General features: G+C 43.3%; 1 protein-coding gene across 4 annotated transcripts in view; it reads right to left on the minus strand.

Moving 5' to 3' along the window:
- LOC105926737 (endothelin-converting enzyme-like 1) overlaps nucleotides 1-18,355 on the minus strand; it is a 96,622-nt gene that overhangs the window by 37,290 nt on the left and 40,977 nt on the right. For all 4 annotated transcript variants that reach the window (XM_036149736.1, XM_036149734.1, XM_036149733.1 and 1 more), the window contains exons 7-9: nucleotides 13,721-13,943; nucleotides 9,345-9,443; nucleotides 8,793-8,867 (exon numbers count right to left, since the gene is read on the minus strand). In XM_036149736.1, the coding sequence (XP_036005629.1) occupies nucleotides 8,793-8,867; nucleotides 9,345-9,443; nucleotides 13,721-13,943 (397 nt within the window). The remainder of the gene's footprint in view (nucleotides 1-8,792; nucleotides 8,868-9,344; nucleotides 9,444-13,720; nucleotides 13,944-18,355) is intronic.

Genomic DNA, 18,355 nt, shown 5'->3' on the forward strand with positions numbered 1-18,355 from the left:
TTCCCAGTATTTAACTCTACCCAGTCTTCTGTCAACACTGATCAGTTTCCTTTCCCAAGCTCAGTAGCATTCCCACATCATGATGTTGCCGCTGCCAAGTTCTTCAGTGCAATGTTCAGTGTTAACTTTCAATCAAGCCTAACTTTTTAATAACCATTAAAAAATAACCATTATAGTCTGACCCAAGCAGAGTAAGTCCTTCTTCATGCTTGTTGAGTTCCCCACAAGGCTGGTCGCACATTTGCTTTCTTTAACAGCATCACTCTTCTTGCCATTCTTTCTTTAAAGCCAGACTTATGGAATATGAAACTGTCAATATATTTTTCCAACTGAGCGTTGGACCCTAGCAGCTGCTCCAAAGTAACCTTGCCTCTGAGACCTTCACAAGACTGCTGTTTTTATACTGGGATGAAATAGGAAAGCGGTGTTCTCACTAGTTTGGCCATCTTTTTTTTTTTTTTTTCAAATGTCTCAAATAGGATTTTATTAATGGGTATCATAATAAGGGGGCTGAACACAAATAAAGATTTCTAAATATTTTGGAAACTGTGTACATTTTCTTTCTAATTCATAATTATGTGCTACTTTGTGATATATTGCATTGTGTTCTATCACATCAAATGTCAATAGAATCTGCTGAAGTTGTGATGTGAAGATTTTTAGGGGTATGGATACTGCATGGTGAGAAAATTTTAAAGCAAGAAATAAAGCACGAAATGGAAAGCTAGTATACATTTATGTAACTGACACTTCAGCATTCATATTATGCAGCGTTTTAGTGTCTATGCATTTTTACTAAAAAGAGTAGAACAAGTTTATTAGTACAGTTAGATTAATTACATGAATTAGAAAATCAGAAGTTAGCTTGAAGTTACACTGTATGTTGCAGTTGTTAATAAGTTGAAATGAAACTAATTAAACTAAAACAAATTCTTTAAAAGTTTAGTTTGTCTTCCAGATCATGTAGCCGGGCTATCAGCTATTACAGTCTATCATCAGTCACCCGTTCCTATGTGTAACAGCGTAATTAGCTCTCACAAAAGTTCTGCAATCTCTACGTACTTCATTTAAATGTTCAAATTAACCTTTGTTGTTGTGAAACTAGACTTTAAGAGCAACAATTAATACTACATACTAAATGTAAGAGTGACCTAAGATGTCTTTGTTCATGATTGTAGTTTTGGATTAAAGTTTTTTGTATTGAGTGGAAGAACATTTTGTTTGTTGTTGTTGTAAATGTGGCTTTAGAGTAAGTCCCCATAAGTGGTCAACGAGAATATACAAGTTTCATGCTCACACGACAGAGAGCTACATCTCTGTTGGTACACAACATGCTGTTTGTCCCATGCTGTTTCAGGATTGCGGCCTATCTTTGAGCCTGCTCACAGCTTGAAAATATGGCTGTAAACAATGGGCATTATCTTGCAAAAGTATTTCCACAACAATTACAAACCTGCAAACAATTTATTGGGATATTATGTGCTAGACCAACGTAGAGTAGAGAAAATATTTTTATTTTTTGAAGCAAAACATAAAAAGTGTGAGGTGCATTTACATTCGGCCCCCTTTACTTTGGTAACCTTAAACAATATCCAGTGCAACCGACTGCTTTCAGACGTTACCTGATTAGTAAAGGAAGCAAATTTGTCTGTGTCATGGTTTTCAGATGACGAGCCCACATGCAGATACGAACGGGAGGCAAAACACAGTTTTAAGTTCTTTTATTAAAGGAAAAATAAGCAGGTTTATGGTCGGACTACTGGTACTCGGCTGGGTCAGAACGTCAAGGCTGGAGAGACTGTAAGAGAGAGAGCACGTGAGTTCTTCATAATGAAAGCCAGAAAAACCGACTAAGAGTTGCGCTGCTTACCATTAGGCAGGGCGGACCTAACCGGGAAGAAGTAGCGTCAGGAGAACTCTATGTGACTACTCTGATGGAGATAGGTGGCTAGTGGCTGAGGGCGGCAGATGTAGCTGGTGAGGAATCCGAGATGACCTCATCGGCAGCGGTTGACAGATGGATTGACCAGAGTGAGCACAGAACCAACAGCACCCGGGAAAGGGGATCTCAGCCCTCGCTGGGTAATTTCCAGGAAGTATGAGGGGAGCGCCAGAGCAAAATCTGAGCCGACAGGTCTGCTGGTCTGTTTCTTCGGACGAGACGTCAAGACAGGTGAGTGCATCCAAGCACCAAAATCTGGAGCACAGAGAGGTACAAAAATTACTCAAAAGGATGAGCAACAAAAAACTCACAAGCTGGTTTCCGAGAGTTGGGACTGAGGCCACGTCGTACCACGACTGGTTAAGGCTCCGGCGTCTTCCATCTGCCAGTGCTCTGCTTAAGAAGCCAGAGGAAGCCGCCTGCAACGAGCTGCAGGTGTGGACCACGCCTCCTCAGCCAACTAGGCACACCTGCGGAGTAGAGTTAGCAGCCAACACAGAGAATCCTGACACTACCCCCCCCTCAACGGCCGCCTCCTGGCGGCCCAGACGAAGATGTGCTGGGTTGAGTAGACCAAAAGTCTCGGATCAATTCCTCATTGGCGATGGTGGCTGCAGATACCCATGAGCGATCCTCCGAGCTGCGACCCACCCAATCCACGAGGTATTGGTAACCCCTTCCACGTCGACGGACATCTACAATCCTGGAGACGCGAGAACTCTGACTGTCCTGGGAGGGTGGAGGGGGTCCGGCAGGAGGGTAAGAATCATTGTCCAAAACAGGCTTAATCTGGGATACGTGAAAAGTGGGATGAACACGAGAGTGAGGAGGAAGACGTAAGCGGACAGTGGTGGGGTTGATGACTGTTTCTATTTCATAGGGACCTGTAAACCGGGGAGCAAGTTTCTTGGCGGATGGATTAGTCAAAACATCTCTGGATGATAACCAAACCCTCTGACCGGGGCGATAATGGGGAGCTGGTCTGCGGTGCTGGTCGGCAAACCTCTTGCTCCGCTCTGCGGTGCGAGTGAGGGCTGTAACTGTCTCTTTCCATATTTTCTGGCAGCGAGCAATATAATCATTAACGGAGGTGAAGGGAATCCTGAGTTCGTCTGAAGGTAGGAGTGGTGGTTGATATCCTAATGCAACTTCAAAAGGTGAACGTCCCGTGGCTGAGGTGATATGAGAGTTCAGGGCATACTCTACCCAAGGCAAAAACTTGTTCCAGTCGGAAGGAGTAGATGACGTGAGGCAACGGAGGGTGGTTTCTAATTGTTGATTCATTCGTTCAGTCTGACCGTTGGTTTGAGGATGGTATCCGGAGGTGAGCGTGTAACGGGCACCCAGAGCAGAGCAAAAGTGCCGCCAGACCTGAGAAACAAACTGGGGACCCCGGTCAGAGAGAATGTCAACAGGAATTCCATGGAGCTTGAAAACATGTTTAATGAGGAGTTGGGCAGTCTGGAGAGCGTTAGGTAGCTTACGGATGGGTATGAGATGACAGGACTTGGAAAAACGGTCAACCACAGTTAAGATAGTTGACATGCCTTGGGAAACAGGGAGTCCAGTAACGAAATCGACAGCTATGTGAGACCATGGACGTTTGGGAATCGGAAGCGGATTCAATAACCCAGAAGGCGGCTGGTTAGACGACTTATTTTGGGCGCAGACAGGACAGGCTAAAACGTAGTCTCTGACGTCCTTGGTCCACGATGGCCACCAGAATCGTCGAGACACCTGAGACTGGGTTCTATAAATGCCCGGATGGGCGGAAAACTTGGCATCGTGAACCCAACGTAAAACCTCAGGACGAACAGATCGGGGAACATACTTTAATCCCGGTGGGCCCGTACCAGGATCCGGATCTAATAACTGGGCCTGATTAATCCTGTCCTCTAGGTCCCAATGCAAAGCTCCAACTGTGCATGATGGAGGAAGAATTAAATCCGGTTGTTTCTCTTGTTCCACTTGAGCAAACTGACGAGAAAGCGCATCGGGTTTAATGTTTCGGGAGCCTGGTCTGTAGGTTATGGTGAGGTTGAATCGTGAGAAGAATAATGACCAACGGGCTTGCCTAGAGTTGAGTCTGCGGGCTGTCTGCAAATAGGAGAGGTTTTTGTGATCTGTCCAAATTATGATGGGCTGCTCGGATCCCTCTAGCCAGTGCCGCCACTCCTCCAAGGCTAACTTAATAGCTAATAATTCCCGATCGCCTACATCATAATTCTGTTCAGCAGGGGACAAACGACGGGAAAAGAATGCACAAGGGTGAAGTTTATTATCTGTCTCAGACTGTTGGGAGAGGACCGCTCCTACACCGGTGTTGGAAGCATCTATTTCAAGTGTGAATTGTCTGGAAGGATCAGGGTGAACTAGTATAGGAGCCTGGGAAAAACGGGATTTAAGGTTCTTAAACGCCTCATCGGCTTCAGGACTCCAGAAAAAAGGAACCTTGGTGGAGGTAAGAGCATGTAACGGGGAAGCTACTTGACTATAGTTCCTGATAAATAGGCTATAGAAATTAGCGAACCCTAGGAACCGTTGAAGCTGTTTACGTGACTCAGGAACTGGCCACTCTGTTACCGCTCTAATCTTTTCTGGGTCTGATCTTACTTGCCCCCCCTCCAAAATAAGACCGAGAAAGGAAACTGAAGTCTGGTGAAAATCGCATTTTTCGGCCTTTACAAACAGGCGATTCTCTAGCAACCGCTGGAGAACAAGCCTAACATGTTGTTTGTGTTGATCTAGGTCACGAGAGTAAATCAGGATATCGTCTAAATAGACGAACACAAAAACATTCAAAAAATCCCGCAGGACATCGTTCACTAATGCCTGAAACACTGCTGGGGCATTACACAAGCCAAAAGGCATTACTAGGTACTCAAAGTGACCTAACGGAGTCTTAAAAGCTGTCTTCCACTCATCCCCCTGTCTCACCCGAACCAAATGATAAGCGTTGCGCAAATCGAGCTTAGTGAAAACTTTGGCATTCTGGACTGGCTCGAGGGCTGATGATAATAGAGGAAGTGGGTATTTATTCTTGACTGTTATCTGGTTAAGCCCTCGATAATCAATACAGGGTCGAAGGGTTCCGTCCTTCTTTCCCACAAAAAAGAACCCAGCCCCTAATGGGGAAGAAGAAGGACGAATTAACCCCGTAGCCAAAGACTCACCAATGTACTTCTCCAACGATTGACGTTCTGACCTGGAGATGTTATAGAGTCGACTCGCCGGTAAAGGGGCCCCAGGTAACAGGTCAATCGCACAATCGTATGGGCGATGTGGGGGCAGAGAACAAGCCTGAGTCTTACTAAAGACCTGCTGCAAGTCGTGGTAATCCTCAGGAACGCGAGACAGATCAATAACGTCTCCGGAATTAGTTAGGGAAGAGGAGACCACTACGGGTCGAGCAGACTGCAAGCAACGGGAATGACAAGAAGGTGACCATGACTCTAATCGGGACTCAGCCCAATTGAACTGCGGATTATGGACCCTTAACCAAGCTATACCCAAAACCACAGGTGAACGCTTAACCGGGAAGACAAAAAAAGAAAGTTGTTCTCGATGGTTGCCGGAAACTATCACCTCCAAAGGTCGTGTGCGATGAGTAATAAGGGTCAAATTCTGCCCATCCAATGATGAAACCTGGAGTGGTTCGGGTAAATGATCCACAGGTACACGAAGCTGGTCCACAACCGCTTGATCAATAAGATTAAAATCAGAACCTGAATCTACTAGAGCCGAAACATCAAAACTCTCCTGGTCAAATATTAAAGTAAGAGGTAGACAACAACGAGAACCAGATGAAACCTTAACAGTCTCCCGGGGAATAGATCCCAACTTGTCCACCGATCCCCCCGTTAAGAGCGGCGGACTCGATCTTTTGGCCGAACAGGACAATCTCTGAGGAAATGACCATCACCTCCACAATAAAGACATAAGTTCTCTGAGAATCGCTGCTGACGTTTCTTCTTGGAGAGACCCACCTGCCCCAACTGCATGGGTTCGGGAGGAGGTGTAAAGGAACGGGGTTCCCTCCTGATAGGAAAAGAAGCTGTGGAGGTGGATGGTTGCAAGGCAAGGTTGGACTTAACCCGATTTCGGCTGCGTAACCGAGAGTCCAAGCGAATAGCTAGCGCGACAAACTCCTCAAAGTCCTCTGGTTCCTCTATCCGAGCTAATTCGTCCTTTAATGACTCGTCTAGAGCCTGAAAGAAAGCTGCCTTTAACGGTCTCGGCTGCCAACCTGCAACCGCAGCAAATGTACGAAACTCCACAGAAAAATCTGAAACTCGACGACCGCGCTGTTTCAAGGTGAGGAGATGTCGAGACTGTTGTGCCGAATCTAACTCCGGTGCAAAAATTGTCTTAAACTCAGTAATGAAATCCTGAAAAGTTGTCCCAAATGACTGACAATCAGGGAATCTAGCCTCAGCCCACCTAAGAGCCCTACCCGTTAACAGGCGTAAAACGTAAGAGATCCTTACCTCATCAGAGGCGAAAGTCTGGGGTGAACGGTTGAACACCAGCTTGCACTGGAAAAGAAAACCTCCGCAACTTCCGTCGTCACCGGAGAATTTCTCCGGACAAGGTGACGCGCCCTCAAGTGGTGGAGTCCAAGCCTGATTCTCCATGCTCGGAGCGTCGGAAGGCGGGGTTGCGAGACCTTGAGTGACAAGTGACGTCTTCGCGGAAGTAACTGTGTCCACTAGTAGGCTAACCTGCGCGGCTAACCTCTGAAGTTGTTCCTGAGTGAAATTCACAGCAAAACCTAACGTCTGCATCTGTTCTTGATGTGCGGCTAACTGCCGCCCGAACGTATCCGCTGGACTTTGGTGGCCGGAGCCTTCTTCTGTCATGGTTTTCAGATGACGAGCCCACATGCAGATACGAACGGGAGGCAAAACACAGTTTTAAGTTCTTTTATTAAAGGAAAAATAAGCAGGTTTATGGTCGGACTACTGGTACTCGGCTGGGTCAGAACGTCAAGGCTGGAGAGACTGTAAGAGAGAGAGCACGTGAGTTCTTCATAATGAAAGCCAGAAAAACCGACTAAGAGTTGCGCTGCTTACCATTAGGCAGGGCGGACCTAACCGGGAAGAAGTAGCGTCAGGAGAACTCTATGTGACTACTCTGATGGAGATAGGTGGCTAGTGGCTGAGGGCGGCAGATGTAGCTGGTGAGGAATCCGAGATGACCTCATCGGCAGCGGTTGACAGATGGATTGACCAGAGTGAGCACAGAACCAACAGCACCCGGGAAAGGGGATCTCAGCCCTCGCTGGGTAATTTCCAGGAAGTATGAGGGGAGCGCCAGAGCAAAATCTGAGCCGACAGGTCTGCTGGTCTGTTTCTTCGGACGAGACGTCAAGACAGGTGAGTGCATCCAAGCACCAAAATCTGGAGCACAGAGAGGTACAAAAATTACTCAAAAGGATGAGCAACAAAAAACTCACAAGCTGGTTTCCGAGAGTTGGGACTGAGGCCACGTCGTACCACGACTGGTTAAGGCTCCGGCGTCTTCCATCTGCCAGTGCTCTGCTTAAGAAGCCAGAGGAAGCCGCCTGCAACGAGCTGCAGGTGTGGACCACGCCTCCTCAGCCAACTAGGCACACCTGCGGAGTAGAGTTAGCAGCCAACACAGAGAATCCTGACAGTCTGTAATTTGATCCAATGGTAAAAACAGCAATGAATGCACCAGAGGTTTGTAGAGAGGATTAGTGACCAGACAGCATGGTGAAGACCAAGAAACCAGCAGTCAGGGAAAGTATAAAGTAAGATTAGGTTGTATGACAGCATCCTGAGCTTTGGACATGACACAGTTCTGGTAAATCCATTAGCTGAAAACGGAGGTGTGTCTGGCACAGCTACTATACACACCTCCAGCCACTGTCATGCCAGGCAAGGAGGGCGATCTTTAGAGAAGAGGCCACAAGTATGGTGGGTGGATGTACAACTAACATCCCCCTGATTAAATAGTTCACACAGTGAACTATTATGGTGGCAGCATCATGCTGTGGAGTTGATTTTATTTGGAAGGACAAGAAAAGACCAGATGGTGAGAAGGTGGAGTGAGCTAAACACAGTGCAATCCTGGAAATAAAACTGTTGGAAGCTGCGATAGACTTGAGACTGGGGTGGAGCTTCACCTTCCAGCAGGACAATAGCTCTGAACATGTTAAAATCCAGTTGAAATCCTGAACTAAATCTAACTCAGAACCTGTGGGAATAATTAAAATGCCTGTTGATTCAATCTCCCCAAATTTGAACAGTCAGCAAAGCTAGGGCTGAACGCCAATGCACGGGACCCTTTACCAATTTTGATTTGGGAAAATGGTTTTGAAAACCACGTGATGTTTTGTTTCCACTTTACATTTAGTGTTGGTCTGTTAGATGAAAGAAAAAAATGTGTTTGCTTGGTTACAATGTAGTAAAGTCAGAAAGTTTGCCCTTCGTCACAAAGGCTGCGGTCATTTTTAATCCTGTCTTTTTTTCTCATTTTTAGATGTAGTCGGATTTTCGTTTTCACCCATTTCAACACTGAATGTTAATGCGCATTCTTTACTTCTGTGTCTGGTTTTGAGTCATTTGTCAGCAGTCTCTTAGAAGCATATAGCTTGACAAAGGCCTGCTTTTATTTGCCACTGTCTGGATCAGTAATCTTTGTATCTGCTTCTTTATTACAAATGGCCTCATCACAACCTGTAAATGATAGTGCATTTTCCGCTAACTGAATTCAGTCACAGTGATGCATGGTTCCACCTGCAGATAAATCCTAGTGCTACAGAGACGGAGCTGGATGCCGGGAAGAATGAGTGGAGGGGATGATGTGTGGTTACTTGGCGACTCACCCCATATTCCTGATCAATGAGCTCAGGTTTGAGCAAGAAGTCGGGGTATCCTGTCATCACCATCATGTGCTTGAGCTGGGAGGGGAAGAAATCTGTGAGGTACGAAGGTAGAAACATCCAAATCTGTCCAACAAAATTCCACATCCACATTATAGGGACCAAAAACCACACATATGTGCCTGGTGTCTGACCCTCTCTCTTGCACGCATCAACTAATCAAGCAAACCCAGTCTAATAGGATTACAGGGAAGCTCTTTATATTCAGCATGGCTCTCTAAAAGGATTATAACTTTAGATTGTAAAAGTATTAGAAGGGATATCTTGCAGTGCAGACCCTAAATCAGCACCACAGAGAGATCCGGATTAGGCGATCCTCACTTCTCAATGTCAAGCCCTTGATGTATCCTATCACAGTTCTATCTTACCAAGCAATCAGTCAGACTCGTTCAAAAGAAAAGAACCACAAAGAAGTTATTAACGCTTTTTCAAGAACTAATCGGATCCCACAGGAAGCCGTGTGCATGATTTCAAGGTTCCGCTTAGACTTCAAACCTTTGCTCTGGCAGCCTCCTTGGTGGCCTCGTCCATCCAGTCCAGTTCCTGCAGCCGCAGATCCAGGGAGTGCTTTATGTCCTCTACCAGCTCCTGTACCTGGAGGGAAAATATATCAAGCAGCACTTAGCTTGGAAACAAAGTCACCGTTTGCAGATGTGCGGGAAGCAGTGACCAAACAGCAATGTGAAGATTCTTTAGCTTTTTAGCCTTTTAGCCTCATCCTCCTACAGTAGAAACACTGGCTGCTTGTGACAAAGAGTGATGGTTGTCCTGTAGCTACAAAGCAGGATTCTAGGCAACATCCGTACTAAAAACTACTGAACACACCCACTACAATCTTTCTAAATGGTCACCTCAATGCAAAACTCTATTTAATGAATTTTATGAAGCCATGGGACCTGCAAAATTTAAACTGCTACTTTTCTCGCCTCTTTAAGCAGTTAGCAACTTTTACTATCAACCATCACACAATGCATGCAGGTTACTGAATCTAGTTTCACCTAAACCTGTCAACAAAATTATAAACATTCTTAGGACTTTTAATATTGCCTGGGGTTGGGAATACATTCAGCATGGACCTGTATTTCAGTTTTTTTTTTTTGTTTCTGTGTTCTTCTGTAACAGTGCTAAACAGAAGTGCAACAATAAATTTACTGATTGAAGATCTCTTAACTTTCTAACTGAGCCCTGTGCTCTGGCAGCTGCTTTCTGTGTTGTCCAAGTCTCAAATGGGCCCAGTTAAAAACATAACTTTCTTTGGGCAGTATCCCCTTTGGCCTTTATCAATCTTCTCCTTTTGTGTTTAATTTCTTTAGTTTTGATATTTATAGCCCTCAATTGAGGGCTCAAAATAAATTAAACCTTTTTTAAACTATTTTTAAAAGAATGTAGGTGTTTTCTTTTATCTTTTTCTTTTAACTATGCTTCTCTGTCACCATTTCATTGTATGTTCCGGTTTAAAAAATGTCTGCACTTCAACACTTCTGAGAGAGGATTCTCAAAAATTCCTTAAATTTCTGATCTATAAATGCATAAATGCAACATACTAACACTACTGCTTTGTACTGATAACATCACTCTATGGCGTGGATGCTGTTACTGAGTATTGAGCCTATAAAGTAAAGCTGCTGGTAAAGAAGCTGTGTTTACCTTTTCTTGACCTGTTTAGACATCACATGAGTGTTTTTAAAAAAAAAAATGCCAGTCCTAAAAGACACTGGGGCATGTCGTGTCTCTACATTTGCCAATCACCATAATAAGCTTAATAAGACAGCCGGCCATTCTCTGGCCAGGCCTTCCGTTGTTCAGCTTCAGCTCCTGAGGCTCATTAATTCTTGTTCATGCTGAGCTAAGCAGCATCTCTAAATGAGTGAAAGCTGCACACAATGTCACCGGCCTAAGGCACGATACCTGAGTGATGTTTAATGAGGTCAACTACCTGTGTGGTCATGACAACACCACGCACACTAAGCAAAGAATCAATCAATGTTGGCGTGGCTAATGACTAAAATGCTGCATGCTCGCCCAAACCCTTCCCTCCAGTCCACATGTTACAAGATTTACACGCACGAAGCTTCAAAACCACTGATGTTGTTTTGAGATGCTTTGGGTTAGCACCCGCTGCTAAATGCTTGATCATAAAAACCTTTCATCCCTAGCATTAATCAGAAAGGCTCCATTAGTTTGAAGCACTTTGGAAAGTTAGATTTGTTATCTTATTAGATTCTTAACCAGAATGCAGGGAACTCAGGAATTGAACTTTCAATTAAGATACCATCCTGAAAGATTAATTAGCCGCCCCGGCGTGTTTAGCGGAGTCAAAATGCATCATGCTTTAAAGATCTGAGAAAAGGAAGGCTCGCTGCACGACAATGTGTGTGGAGAGGAGGGTGATTGTAGAGGAAGTGATGAAAGGGATACAGGGAGGGGAGAGGGGGGGTTACAGAGGATAGGAACCCTATATGGATCCATATCGCCATGACCTAGAACAGACATCAGACACAGACAAAAAATAAAAATTCAATGTAGGAGTACTCAGGTGCAACTGAACTAAGGACCAAGGCAGAGAGCAAAATGACACAAACAGCAGCGAGCAAACACTTGATGGGGAACACAGGGGACACTTGAGATTAGTGCTGGTGGGAGTTCAAGATCCCAGTTCAGCCATCAGAGCTATTGAGCCATGTCAAAACACTCTCCTGGACACCGTCTCCATAGGCTCAAATAAAGTTAATATAATGATGACCTCCACAAGATAGAAAATGAAAATAGATCTTCACCACAGTTTCAATGGATGGGAAATGTGTCGTTTTATTGTTTCTACAAACGTATATTAGCCGAGAAAAATTCAGCTCTCCACTGCAAACAATACAATAGAGCATGTGACATCTTAGCTGCTGAAAGGTATTTAAAATGTTTTCCCCTTTCAGAAGTCTAAATAAATAGCCAAGATTCAAAACTGTGTTCAGTTTTATTTGGACCTGACCAGATTGGACATTTTAACCGTAGAACATTTTGCGTTCAACCACAAAAACAAAGGGAAAAAAATAGCGCTAAGTGGAGATGTGAAGTGGAAAGTTATTATTCACCACAAAGCGAGCATATGCTTATGTTTGCATTCTGACTTCACAGTGTGAGCTCTCGTAGCTGCAGGACAAGCTCAGAATGGGTTTTGACAAAAGCTTTGTTTCTATAAGTCGTTCTTATTTTCTCCTGCCACGGCTGATTGTGTTTTTGTCCACTGTAAATTGTGAAAAATGATATTTACAGCATTTCGAAAAGAACTGCCAGGGGTAACATCTAAGTACTTAAAAAAAAATAAAAAATACAATAAGTCCTTCTGATAACATTAGAGCCGGTGTAGCAAGCTTAGAACGTATTACTCAGGTCGTTTTAGTACGTTGGCATCCAGGCATGGGCTGGGCTGACTTTCACCCTTCTCTTTAAACATTAACACAACAACACCAAGATATTATTATTTAGTCAGACTATCTGCTCCAGCAGCCAGTCTGCAGTCCGCTTCTTAAAAACTTTAAAATACTGTCACCTTAATACGAGTCAGGGTCCATGCTCCTTTTATTTCATGTGACTGTCAGTGTGTATTTCCAAACAGCCATGTCTGACTCTCTTGCTAATGAGGGAAAAGTGTAGTGGCTTTCTTTCAGCCAACTGATGAGCAGTGTGCAGCTACACAGGAGGGAAGAGCAGTGCTGTGTTACTCTAAACTTGGAAGAAAACCCTTCGCCTACTTTGTCATGTTTAATCTGCAGGAATGGTTTGATGGAAAATGTTTAATGGTTCTGCAACACTTGTTCTATATGTATAGTGTTTTTTACTCTTAACTTCTCAATACCTAATATTAGTGCCAGGAACTGTTCATCTGCTGGGATTTTAACACACAACCATGTCTCTGGTTTACAGAGAATGGTTCAAAGAAGAGAGAATAATGAATGGAAGATGGGTAGAAATGCCTTGAGAGGTCAGGATAGAGAACAGGAAGCTGAGGCTATAATTTGTTTGGGATCCCAGATTTGACGTGACGCCGCCTGTCGATCGATCTTGGAGGCTTGTCAGTAACTGACCAATCAGCGATCAGGATTTATCCCAAAGTGAAAAACCTCTTACCTGCGGGAACTGCAGACCTTTTAGCTCCGATTACATCGCTGGGAGAGTTCACATTACAAATGCATTGTGGTCAGAGGGATTTTATTAAAAAAACAAAAATGGTTAAATTTTTTATTTTTTTTATTTATCCTTTATTTAACCAGGTAATACCCATTGAGATTAAAAATCTATTTTGCAAGGGAGACCTGTAGACCTGTAAACGCTGTCAGCGGGGAAAGTATAATTCAGACACGCGTTATCCTGAACGTTTAGAGGGTACACTACAATTTATTCCTTTCCCCAAACCTAAAAGGAGTCTAGAAAAATACAAAAGATGAAAAAAACTATGAAGTAGACCTTATGAGCAACTGAACATAACGTTGACCAGGAACTACAATATGTACGTTTTTATTTTTTTTTTATTTTTTTTTTCAGATTTATATTTAATGCTTAATGGTTAAAGGTTAATGCTTATTGCTATTCCTGCTGTGTTATGGGTTGTTATTTATGTTGCAACTTCTGGTTGTATAAGTTTAGTCATTATTACATATGATCAGTTAACAGGACAAAGCGTTCATGGTAGTTATGGAGCTTTACACAAAGATCAAAACGGCAGATAATACGTGTTGGAGGATAGATTTTCCGCACACATTTCTTAGTGTCTGGTGCATTTGACGACAAACGAAAACAGGGGAAGACAAAAATGCATAAAGCGTCAAAGCATTTCGTTCAGATCAGATGGAGAGGCATGTGTCTGCATATTTTCCAACCTTGGCCTTGCTCTGCGAAGAGAAGTGCTTCTGGACAAACAGCGCCCCCAGGGCCATGCCAAAGTGCTTGTTAGCCTGAGTGAGGCAGAGCCGGCCCAGCTCCAGCTGCTGCTCGGTGCCGTCGATCTCTCGAGAAAACTCGTGGATGGTGCTTCGGAAGGCGGTGGACAGGTGCTCGCTTAGCGCTGCCACGATGCGCCACAGCATGTAGTTATGAAGAACCCTGCAGGGAGGAAAATAGTTGCGTTACTTGCCTTTTGTTACAACATTCATCTGTCAAGTGGTTTTAGAGATAAATCATTTTGCATAAAAAAAACTAAGAACCTTAAACTTGCTAATTATTTTCACTGGATGCTGGCACTAAACTGTCTTTCGGTGTGAGCAGGCCTGGCAACCATTCCACGGTGTACGTCATGTGGTCGTGACGTACACGCCAATTATGTCTTACCCAATGACGCCTGGTATAAGGGCCAACTCTACATAACCATTGAACCAGATTAAGTCGGTAAGCAAAATGGATGAATGGATTTATCACTATCTCCATGCTTCCTATTAGTAATTAATTGAAATGGCTGTGAAGGCCTCAGAGGTTTTGTCAGAGAACATTGTCGAACAAATTGCATCAAGAAGACCAAAGAACATAGCAGACAGGTCAAGGAGGAAGCTGTGGAGAAGTTTAAAGCAGAGTTCGGTTATACCCCCAAGCTTTGAACATCTCACAGATCACTGTTATATCCAAACCTACCAAGACATGGTCATCCAACTAAAATGACATACCGGGCAAGGAGAACACTAATCTGAGAAGCAAGCAAGAGTATCATGATAACTCTGGAGGAGCTGCAGTAATCCAGAGCTCAGGAGGGAGAATCTGATGATGACAGACCAACAACTGATTGTGAACTCCACAAATCAGCCCTTTATGGAGGATCGGCAAGAAGAAAGGCAGTGTGGAAACAGAAACATAAGAAGTTCCTTGGGTGAAATGAGACTAAAACTGGACTTTTTGGCTCACATGTAAACATTAAGTCTGGGAGAGAGCCTAGAACCCTGATCACACCATGTCCGCTGTGAAAAATGGTGGTAGCACCAAAATGCTGTTTTCTCCAGCCGGACTGGAAAGCTGGTTAGAGATGATGGGAAGATGGAAAGAGCAAAATAAAGAAAATCCTGGAAAAAAAACCTTAGAGGCTGAAAAAACAGAACGTTGTGGTTGTAACATCTCAAAATGAAAAAGAAAAGTTATGAAAATGAAATGCAAACTTCCAGATATGACTGGAAGGTACTGTTTGTTTCTCAAAAGCAATTCCAGTGTTTTTATAATTTGGAACTAAGTTCTTCTTTGGTGAACAAATGGTCAAATTATACACGCGCCACCATTCCACCACGGATTCAGCTTCTTGCCTTTTGTTAATCAGACATATTGGACAGCATATAGGGAAGCTAACATTAGTTTTTCCAGGCATGTTGGATACTTGAGCTGCATTTAGGCTGTTGCGAAGCAGGTTATTTTTGCTCTACTCACGATATGCTTTTTCCTTGGTAATCCTGCTTGGTGCCAGATTAAATGCAAATAATGTGTCTACATTCCCTTAGAAATATGCAATGAATAAATAAATTCCTCTGCCTCTATATAATTTATTTAATGCCCATAAATTATATGTACACACACATCAAAAAAGGTTAATGAAACAAACTATCAATCCAATAATTAGGAATATGGTTAAAGTCTGGTTTGGAGTATGAACATTTATTTGAGAATCAGAAAGGTTTTTTTTAGATTTTAGGATTATATTCAGACAATCACGAATACATGAACAGTTTGTTTTTTATAATTAGCGATAATAGCCCCTTTGCATACTAAAAAAATCGATTAACACTTTGCTGGATAAGAACATGCATGTTATGTCTCGGATATTGGATAAGGTAAATACTGAAAAGTTTTGCCCAAGGATGCATTGTTGAAGTTATTTGCAAAACCTATATATTAAATTTTAGATTAAACATGAAAATATAAGGGGAATTAAAATAAACTATAACTGCACTTAAAGCTACAATATAAAGTATGGGATTTAAAGTGAAAAATCTATGTCTTGAACGCACCCCTTACTACTTCTATCACGTACCGTCGCCAGGGTCAGAGTCAGAGAGACGCTGCTGAATAGTAAGAAATCAGCAGGGTCCGACAGTTAAAGAAGCGCTCCCTCCGATCCACACTGACTAACAGGAGCGAGGCAGCAGAGGGTTGAGGGAAATGTCAAGCAGAGGAAGAGAAAATGGATCATTCATGTATGTATTCATGCTGCGTCTTCTGCCCCCCAGACGACGGAGCGCTGGTGAGTCCTCGTGCTCCCACTGGGTTCGCACATCTAATCTGCCTTGCAGGGACAAATACCCCCTGCTCCTACTGCGAAGCTGCATGCTAACCTCGAGGTATGTTGTTGTTGTTTCCCATGTTCTTTTTTTCCCTCCCTGTTTTTATGAATAATTTTGCTTATGCATGACAGATGTTAAGTCAAAAGCGCCTTGGCAACAGCACCCTGAGGTCCAAAGGAACAGCCCAGTTGTGAAGGCAATTTAATTAACGGGCAAAGAGGGAGGTTGGGTAGACAGGGGGGAAGTGGGTGGTCTAGTAGCCGACAGGACTCCTGGTAACAGATGAGGAGAATGTGCTGGTTAGCTTATATTTGTTAACAGGTCTGAGTTGAGGATTTACTACTATCTGGTTGTGTAGGTTTGGGAGTGGGGGCAAAAGGTGAGTCTATTATACCTGTGAAGAAGTCATCCATACCCTAATGTTTAAACTAAAGTGTGTATCAGCTGTGTGTCTGAGAGTTGGTCGGTCTGCTTTATTTCTCAGAAGAAAATTACTGACAACATGGGGATAATCCACACTGAGGTAATTGTGACTGAAATCAAACCCACTACACCATTTAGCCTATAGATGACTGTAAAATGGGAAAGCGCTGATCTCTTCTTGGAGGTTTTCATTTCTTTGTGAATTGTGCTTTGAGATTTCTGTAACCTCGAGACAAACCGTGCAGCAGGTGGTGGAGAAAAAAGGAGTGCATCGGAGTGAGAGTCTGCACAAATCTTTGCTTTTTATAGGCGCCTGTTTGGCTCAACAAAACTAAAAGAAGAAACATTTCAAAAAATAAAGTGAAATAAACCTTTCTTCTATTAGTTGAGGAGTGCTGCGTTTTCTTTTAAGCAACTAGAAAGGGGCCCAGTGTGATGAAACAGAGGTATCAGACCCCTTACTGACGTCAGTCTTGGCTTAGAAACAGGCTGAGGCCACACGCCTATTCAGGGCTTCCTGCACTATGCTTGTGTTGCTGATGGAGGTCATCTTTTGAATGATTTTACTCAGGAAATCAAACAACTATTGCAGACTTAAGCAATAAAATATACAGATTAATCTAATACATTCCATATAAACAGATGTTTCATATATGAGTAGATGGACTTTAGTAATTCATCAGAATGATTAATTATTATTTATATAGGTGGACACCCTCTGTCAGTCAACAGCGTGCTGGGAAAGTGATTGCTCTGCAGTGACCTGTGCTCCAGACTATTGTTGTGTTAAAATCAAGGAAATCCAAGACAGGCGTTCCTTACGGTGCATGCTTGCAATCATTTTGAACAGTGAAAGGTGTGTGGGGAGGGTTCCAGCTGTGGTGACGCTCTGGAGCTCTACAGAGGAGCCAGAAGACGCTTCAAAAGCACCACGAGGGTAGCTAATGCAGAGCATTGCTGTCATTTGGATGGAAAACGTAGCATGTAGGACCTGAAAAGGTTGCCAGTCTGTTGGAAGACTGACATGAATATTTAGATTCTTCAGACTAATTATGAGAGTGATGGTAGAGTTGGCAATGCAAACAGGGCTAATGAGTAAAGTCGGTCATAAAAGTGTTAAAACTATTTGAAAAGTCTGGAACATTGCATCACAAAAAATAACAAACTCAACGTTTTTTTTTGTGGGGGGGGGGGTTTCTTTTTACCCTGGTGCAACCTCTTTCTCTCAGGTTAAATTCCACAGTCACAGAGTGATTTTGTTGCAGGCTGATGCAGCTTTTCAGACCATTTTACAACCTTTTACACCCCATTAAAGCCCCAGACTTGAGAGCAGCTTTTAAAAAATCACTGTCATTACGTTACAAAGTTTTCTGTGCCCCCTCTCAGCAGTCTGCGTCGAGATTTAGCACCTTTGTAGCCTCATGTTAATATAGACGTAAGTGAATTATTCCGAGGCTTATTATTCAACAATTAAAAACAATTCAAGACATATGCAGCAAAAGTAGCAGCATAAATAGGCTCTGTCTGTTTAAATAAATTCCAAAATAAACTGGAGGAAGATGTAAAACAGCCTGTATTATTCTGATGCTAACCTGACTTTTTATTCTTATTAAAAGCACTGTGTTTTTACTATTGGTAGCACTGCTACCTTGAAGCAAGAAGTTCCTGGGTTCATATCCTGGCCTGAGGTCCTTCTGCAGTGAGTTTGCATGTTCTCCCTGTGCATGCGTGGGTTCTGTCCCGATACTCTGGCTTCTTCTCACAGCCCAAAAACATGACTGTTAGGTGGTCTCTCCACTTATAGGTGTATTGTTTGTCCTATGTGTCTCCATGATGTTT

This window comes from Fundulus heteroclitus, chromosome 18, assembly GCF_011125445.2.
Source record: "Fundulus heteroclitus isolate FHET01 chromosome 18, MU-UCD_Fhet_4.1, whole genome shotgun sequence".
Lineage (NCBI taxonomy): Eukaryota > Metazoa > Chordata > Actinopteri > Cyprinodontiformes > Fundulidae > Fundulus > Fundulus heteroclitus.